The following is a 9,281-nucleotide window of genomic DNA, read 5'->3' as shown; positions in this document are numbered from 1 at the left end:
ATTTTGGGGCTTCACCATGTTTCATTGAAATGTACAGCTGTGTGTCGTCCGCATAGCAGTGAAATTTAACATTATGTTTTCGAATGACATCCCCAAGAGGTAAAATATATAGTGAAAACAATAGTGGTCCTAAAACGGAACCTTGAGGAACAACGAAATTTACAATTGATTTGTCAGAGGACAAACCATTCACAGAGACAAACTGATATATTTCCGACAGATAGGATCTAAACCAGGCCAGAACTTGTCCATGTAGACCAATTTGGGTTTGCAATCTCTCCAAAAGAATGTGGTGATCGATGGTATCAAAAGCGGCACTAAGATCTAGGAGAACGAGGACAGATGCAGAGCCTCGGTCTGACGTCATTAAAAGGTCATTTACCACCTTCACAAGTGCAGTCTCAGTGCTATGACGGGGTCTAAAACCAGACTGAAGCGTTTCGTAGACATTGTTTGTCTTCAGGAAGGCAGTGATTTGCTGTGCAACAGCTTTTTCTAAATTTTTTGAGAGGAATGGAAGATTCGATATAGGCCGATAGTTTTTTATAATTTCTGGATCAAGATTCGGCTTTTTCAAGAGAGGCTTTATTACTGCCACTTTTCGTGAGCTTGGTACACATCCGGTGGATAGAGAGCCGTTTATTATGTTCAACATAGGAGGGCCAAGCACATGAAGCAGCTCTTTCAGTAGTTTAGTTGGAATAGGGTCCAGTATGCAGCTTGAGGGTTTGGAGGCCATGATTATTTTCATCATTGTGTCAAGAGATATAGTACTAAAACACTTTAGTATCTCCCTTGATCCTAGGTCCTGGCAGAGTTGTGTAGACTCAGGACAATGGAGCTTTGGAGGAATACCCAGATTTAAAGAGGAGTCTGTAATTTGCTTTCTAATGATCATGATCTTTTCCTCAAAGAAGTTCATAAATGTATTACTGCTGAAGTGAAAGCCATCCTCCATTTGCGAAGGCTGCTTTTTAGTTAGCTTTGCGACAGTATCAAAAAGAAATTTCGGATTGTTCTTATTTTCCTCAATTAAGTTGGAAAAATAGGGTGATCGAGCAGCAATGAGGGCTCTTCGATACTGCACGGTACTGTCTTTCCAAGCTAGTCGGAAGACTTCCAGTTTGGTGTGGCGCCATTTCCGTTCCAATTTTCTGGAAGCTTGCTTCAGAGCTCGTGTATTTTCTGTATACCAGGGAGCTAGTTTCTTATGACAGATGTTTTTAGTTTTTAGGGGTGCAACTGCATCTAGGGTATTGCAAAGGTTAAATTGAGTTCCTCGGTTAGGTGGTTAATAACCTCTTACATCTAGTCGTTCCGCTAGAGGAACACCTGCTCCAATATCCAATGATAGGCGTGGCGCGAATTACAAATTCCTCAAAAATACAAAAACTTCAATTTTTCAAACATATGACTATTTCACAGCATTTTAAAGACAAGACTCTCCTTTATCTAACCACACTGTCCGATTTCAAAAAGGCTTTACAACGAAAGCAAAACATTAGATTATGTCAGCAGAGTACCAAGCCAGAAATAATCAGACACCCATTTTTCAAGCTAGCATATAATGTCACAAAAACCCAGAAGACAGCTAAATGCAGCACTAACCTTTGATGATCTTCATCAGATGACACACCTAGGACATTATGTTATACAATACATGCATGTTTTGTTCAATCAAGTTCATATTTATATAAAAAAACAGCTTTTTACATTAGCATGTGACGTTCAGAACTAGCATACCCCCGCAAACTTCCGGAGGAATTTGCTAAGATTTTACTAAATTACTCACGATAAACGTTCACAAAAAGCATAACAATTATTTTAAGAATTATAGATACAGACCTCCTCTATGCACTCGATATGTCCGATTTTAAAATAGCTTTTTGGTGAAAGCACATTTTGCAATATTCTAAGTACATAGCCCAGGCATCACGGGCTAGCTATTTAGACACCCGGCAAGTTTAGCACTCACCAATATCAGGTTTACTATTATAAAAGTTTGATTACCTTTTGTTGTCTTCGTCAGAATGCACTCCCAGGACTGCTACTTCAATAACAAATGTTGGTTTGGTCCAAAATAATCCATCGTTATATCCGAATAGCGGTGTTTTGTTCGTGCGTCCCAGACACTATCCGAAATGGTAAATAAGGGTCGAGCGCATGGCGCAATTCGTGACAAAAAAATTCTAAATATTCCATTACCGTACTTCGAAGCATGTCAACCGCTGTTTAAAATCAATTTTTACGCCATTTTTCTCGTAGAAAAGCGATAATATTCCGACAGGGAATCTCCTTTTCGGCAAACAGAGGAAAAAATCACAAAGGCGGGGGCGGTCGGGTCACACGCATAAGCCCAGAGTCCCTTGATCGGCCACTTGAGAAAGGCGATAATGTGTTTCAGCCTGGGGCTGGAATGACGACATTCTGTTTTTTCCCGGGCTCTGAGAGCCTATGGAAGACATGGGAAGTGTCACGTTAGAGCAGAGATCCTTAGTAAAAGATAGAGATGGAAAAGAAGTTCAAGAAATGGTCAGACAGGCCACTTCCTGTAAAGGAATCTCTCAGGTTTTGACCTGCCATTTGAGTTCTGTTATACTCACAGACACCATTCAAACAGTTTTAGAAACTTTAGGGTGTTTTCTATCCATATATAATAAGTATATGCATATTCTAGTTACTGGGTAGGATTAGTAACCAGATTAAATCGGGTACGTTTTTTATCCAGCCGTGAAAATACTGCCCCCTAGCCATAAGAGGTTAACTGATTTTTGTCCTCTGACGTCCTTGGGTAGGCAGAGGCAGTCTGAAAGGGCATCAAGGAATCTTTGGGTTGTCTGAGAATTTATAGCACGACTTTTAATGCTCCTTGGTTGGGGTCTGAGCAGATTATTTGTTGCGATTGCAAACGTAATAAAATGGTGGTCCGATAGTCCAGGATTATGAGGAAAAACATTAAGATCCACAACATTTATTCCATGGGACAAAACTAGGTCCAGAGTATGACTGTGGCAGTGAGTAGGTCCAGAGACATGTTGGACAAAACCCACTGAGTCGATGATGGCTCCGAAAGCCTTTTGGAGTGGGTCTGTGGACTTTTCCATGTGAATGTTAAAGTCACCAAAAATTAGAATATTATCTACTATGACTACAAGATCCGATAGGAATTCAGGGAACTCAGTGAGGAACACTGCATATGGCCCAGGAGGCCTGTAAACAGTAGCTATAAAAAGTGATTGAGTAGGCTGCATAGATTTCATGACTAGAAGCTCAAAAGACGAAAACGTCATTGTTTTTTTTTTTGTAAATTGAAATTTGCTATCGTAAATATTAGCAACACCTCCGCCTTTGCCGGATGCACGGGGGGTATGGTCACTAGTGTAACCAGGGGGTGAGGCCTCATTTAACACAGTAAATTCATCAGGCTTAAGCCATGTTTCAGTCAGGCCAATCACATCAAGATTATTATCAGTGATTAGTTCATTGACTATAACTGCCTTGGAAGTGAGGGATCTAACATTAAGTAACCCAATATTGAGATGTGAGGTATCACAATCTCTTTCAATAATGGCAGGAATGGAGGAGGTCTTTATACTAGTGAGATTGCTAAAGCGAACACCGCCATTTTTAATTTTGCCCAACCTAGATCGAGGCACAGACACGGTCTCAATGGGGAAAGCTGAGCTTACTACGCTGACTGTGCTAGTGGCAGACTCCACTAAGCTGGCAGGCTGGCTAACAGCCTGCTGCCTGGCCTGCACCCTATTTCATTGTGGAGCTAGAGGAGTTAGAGCCCTGTCTATGTTCGTAGATAAGATGAGAGCACCCCTCCAGCTAGGATGGAGTCCGTCACTCCTCAACAGGCCAGGCTTGGTCCTGTTTGTGGGTGAGTCCCAGAAAGAGGGCCAATTATCTACAAATTCTATCTTTTGGGAGGGGCAGAAAACAGTTTTCAACCAGCGATTGAGTTGTGAGACTCTGCTGTAGAGCTCATCACTCCCCCTAACACAGTAAGATACACACCATCACTCTGGAGAGACCAGACACACAGCACAGTAAGATACACACCATCACTCTGGGAGAGACCAGACACACAGCACAGTAAGATACACACCATCACTCTGGGAGAGACCAGCCACACAGCCACACAGCACAGTAAGATACAAACTATCACTCTAGGAGAGACCAGCCACACAGCACAGTAAGATACACACCATCACTCTGGAGAGACCAGCCACACAGCACAGTAAGATACACACCATCACTCTGGGAGAGACCAGACACACAGCACTGTAAGATACATACCATCACTCTGGGAGAGACCAGACATACAGCACAGTAAGATACACACCATCACTCTGGGCGAGACCAGACACACAGACACACAGCACAGTAAGATACATTACATCACTCTGGGAGAGACCAGACATACAGCCACACAGCACAGTAAGATACACACCATCAATCTGGGAGAGACCAGCCACACAGCACAGTAAGATACACACCATTACTCTGGGAGAGACCAGACATTCAGCACAGAAAGATACACACCATCACTCTGGGAGAGACCAGCCACACAGCACAGTAAGATACACACCATCACTCTGGGAGAGACCAGCTACACAGCCACACAGCACAGTAAGATACACACCGTCACTCTGGGAGAGACCAGACATACAGCCACACAGCACAGTAAGATACACACCATCACTCTGGAGAGACCAGACACACAGCACAGTAAGATACACACCATCACTCTGGGAGAGACCAGACACACAGCACAGTAAGATACACACCATCACTCTGGGAGAGACCAGACACACAGCACAGTAAGATACACACCATCACTCTGGGAGAGACCAGACACACAGCACAGTAAGATACACACCATCACTCTGGGAGAGACCAGCCACACAGCACAGTAAGATACACACCATCACTCTGGGAGAGACCAGACACACAGCACAGTAAGATACACACCATCACTCTGGGAGAGACCAGCCACACAGCCACACAGCACAGTAAGATACAAACCATCACTCTAGGAGAGACCAGCCACACAGCACAGTAAGATACACACCATCACTCTGGAGAGACCAGCCACACAGCACAGTAAGATACACACCATCACTCTGGGAGAGACCAGACACACAGCACTGTAAGATACATACCATCACTCTGGGAGAGACCAGACATACAGCACAGTAAGATACACACCATCACTCTGGGCGAGACCAGACACACAGACACACAGCACAGTAAGATACATTACATCACTCTGGGAGAGACCAGACATACAGCCACACAGCACAGTAAGATACACACCATCAATCTGGGAGAGACCAGCCACACAGCACAGTAAGATACACACCATTACTCTGGGAGAGACCAGACATTCAGCACAGAAAGATACACACCATCACTCTGGGAGAGACCAGCCACACAGCACAGTAAGATACACACCATCACTCTGGGAGAGACCAGCTACACAGCCACACAGCACAGTAAGATACACACCGTCACTCTGGGAGAGACCAGACATACAGCCACACAGCACAGTAAGATACACACCCATCACTCTGGGAGAGACATGACACACAGCACAGTAAGGTACACACCATCACACTGGGAGAGACCAGACACACAGCCACACAGCACAGAAAGATACACACCATCACTCTGGGAGAGACCAGCCACACAGCACAGTAAGATTCACACCACCACTCTGGGAGAGACCAGCCACACAGACCAGTAAGATACACACCATCACTCTGGGAGAGACCAGCCACACAGCCACAAAGCACAGTAAGATAAACACCATCACTCTGGGAGAGACCAGACACACAGCACAGTAAGATACACACCATCACTCTGGGAGAGACCAGACACACAGCCACACAGCACAGTAAGATACACACCATCACTCTGGGAGAGACCAGACATACAGCACAGTAAGATACAGACCATCACTCAGGGAGAGACCAGCCACACAGCACAGTAAGATACACACCATCACTCTGGGAGAGACCAGACATACAGCACAGTAAGATACACACCATCACTCTGGGAGAGACCAGCCACACAGCACAGTAAGATACACACCATCACTCTGGGAGAGACCAGACACACAGCACAGTAAGATACACACCATCACTCTGGGAGAGACCAGACATACAGCTACACAGCACAGTAAGATACACACCATCACTCAGGGAGAGACCAGCCACACAGCACAGTAAGATACACACATTCACTCTGGGAGAGACCAGCCACACAGCACAGTAAGATACACACCATCACTCTGGGAGAGACCAGACATACAGCTACACAGCACAGTAAGATACACACCATCACTCAGGGAGAGACCAGCCACACAGCACAGTAAGATACACACATTCACTCTGGGAGAGACCAGCCACACAGCACAGTATGATACACACCATCACTTTGGAGAGACCAGACACACAGCATCACAGCACAGTAAGATGCATACCATCACCATGGGAAAGACCAGACACACAGCCAAAGAGCACAGTAAGATACACACCATCACTCTGGGAGTGACCAGCCACACAGCACAGTAAGATACACACCATCACTCTGGAGAGACCAGACACACAGCATAGTAAGATAAACACCATCACTCTGGAGAGACCGGACACACAACACAGTAAGATACCCACCATCACTCTGGGAGAGACCAGACATACAGCACAGTAAGATACAGACCATCACTCTGGGAGAGACCAGACACACAGCCACACAGCACAGTAAGATATACACCATCACTCTGGAGAGACCAGACATACAGCCCCACAGCACAGTAAGATACACACCATCACTCAGGGAGAGACCAGCCACGCAGCACAGTAAGATACACACCATCACTCTGGGAGAGACCAGCTACACAGCACAGTATGATACACACCATCACTCTGGGAGAGACCAGACATACAGCACAGTAAGATGAACACCATCACTCTGGAGAGACCAGACATACAGCCACACAGCACAGTAAGATACACACCATCACTCTGGGAGAGACCAGACATACAGCACAGTAAGAGGTACACCATCACTCTGGAGAGACCAGACATACAGCGACACAGCACAGTAAGATACACACCATCACTCTAGAGAGACCAGACATACAGCACAGTAAGATACACACCATCACTCTGGGAGAGACCAGACATACAGCCACACAGCACAGTAAGAAACACACCATCACTCTGGGAGAGACCAGACACACAGCACAGTAAGATACACACCATCACTCTGGGAGAGACCAGACACACAGCACAGTAAGATACACACCATCACTCTGGAGACACCAGCCACACAGCACAGTAAGATACACACAATCACTCTGGGAGAGACCAGCCACACAGCACAGTAAGATACACACCATCACTCTGGGAGAGACCAGCCACACAGCACAGTAAGATACACACAATCACTCTGGGAGAGACAAGAGACACCACAATAAGATACACACCATCACTCTGGGAGAGACCAGCCACACAGCACAGTAAGATACACACCATCACTCTGGAGAGACCAGACATACAGCCACACAGCACAGTAAAATACACACCATCACTCTGGGAGAGACCAGCCAGACAGCACAGTAAGATACACACCATCAGTCTGGGAGAGACCAGCCATACAGCACAGTAAGATACACACCATCACTCTGGGAGAGACCAGACACACAGCACAGTAAGATACACACCATCACTCTGGGAGAGACCAGCCACACAGCCACACAGCACAGTAAGATACACACCATCACTCTGGGAGAGTCCAGACATACAGCCACACAGCACGGTAAGATACACACCATCACTCTGGAGAGACCAGACATACAGCACGGTAAGATAAACACCATCACTCTGGAGAGACCGGACACACAGCACAGTAAGATACACACCATCACTCTGGAGAGACCAGCCACACAGCACAGTAAGATACACACCATCACTCTGGGAGAGACCAGCCACACAGCCACACAGCACAGTAAGATACACACCATCACTCTAGGAGAGACCAGCCACACAGCACAGTAAGATACACACCATCACTCTGGAGAGACCAGCAAAACAGCACAGTAGGATACACACCATCACTCTGGGAGAGACCAGACATACAGCACAGTAAGATACACACCATCACTCTGGGAGAGACCAGACACACAGCCACACAGCACAGTAAGATACACACCATCACTCTGGAGAGACCAGCCACACAGCACAGTAAGATACACACCATCACTCTGGGAGAGACCAGCCACACAGCACAGTAAGATACACACCATCACTCTGGGAGAGTCCAGACATACAGCCACACAGCACAGTAAGATACACACCATCACTCTGGAGAGACCAGACATACAGCCACACAGCACAGTAAGATACACACCATCACTCTGGAGAGACCAGACACACAGCATAGTAAGATAAACACCATCACAATGGAGAGACAGGACACACAGCACAGTAAGATACACACCATCACTCTGGAGAGACCAGACATACAGCACGGTAAGATAAACACCATCACTCTGGAGAGACCGGACACACAGCCACACAGCACAGTAAGATACACACCATCACTCTAGGAGAGACCAGCCACACAGCACAGTAAGATACACACCATCACTCTGGAGAGACCAGCCACACAGCACAGTAAGATACACACCATCACTCTGGGAGAGACCAGACATACAGCACAGTAAGATACACACCATCACTCTGGGAGAGACCAGACACACAGCCACACAGCACAGTAAGATACACACCATCACTCTGGGAGAGACCAGACACACAGCACTGTAAGATACATACCATCACTCTGGGAGAGACCAGACATACAGCACAGTAAGATACACACCATCACTCTGGGAGAGACCAGACATACAGCACAGTAAGATACATACCATCACTCTGGGAGAGACCAGACATACAGCCACACAGCACAGTAAGATACACACCATCAATCTGGGAGAGACCAGCCACACAGCACAGTAAGATACACACCATCACTCTGGGAGAGAGCAGACATACAGCACAGTAAGATACACACAATCACTCTGGGAGAGACCAGCCACACAGCACAGTAAGATACACACCATCACTCTGGGAGAGACCAGCCACACAGCACAGTAAGATACACACAATCACTCTGGGAGAGACCAGACACACCACAATAAGATACACACCATCACTCTGGGAGAGACCAGCCACACAGCACAGTAAGATACACACCATCACTCTGGAGAG

General features: G+C 46.2%; 1 protein-coding gene across 1 annotated transcript in view; it reads left to right on the top strand.

Annotated features, from left to right (window-relative positions):
• LOC106590977 (voltage-dependent T-type calcium channel subunit alpha-1H) overlaps nucleotides 1-1,324 on the top strand; it is a 59,001-nt gene extending 57,677 nt beyond the window's left edge. Inside the window, exon 20 of the mRNA XM_045692036.1 lies at nucleotides 1,313-1,324. Within this exon, the coding sequence (XP_045547992.1) occupies nucleotides 1,313-1,324 (12 nt within the window). The remainder of the gene's footprint in view (nucleotides 1-1,312) is intronic.
• The last annotated feature ends 7,957 nt before the right edge of the window (nucleotides 1,325-9,281 follow it).

The sequence above is a fragment of the Salmo salar genome, chromosome ssa12 (genome assembly GCF_905237065.1).
Source record: "Salmo salar chromosome ssa12, Ssal_v3.1, whole genome shotgun sequence".
In the NCBI taxonomy this organism is placed as follows: Eukaryota; Metazoa; Chordata; class Actinopteri; order Salmoniformes; family Salmonidae; genus Salmo; species Salmo salar.
The sequence above is the reverse complement of the archived record's forward strand: the minus strand, read 5'-3'. Positions and strand labels throughout refer to the sequence as shown.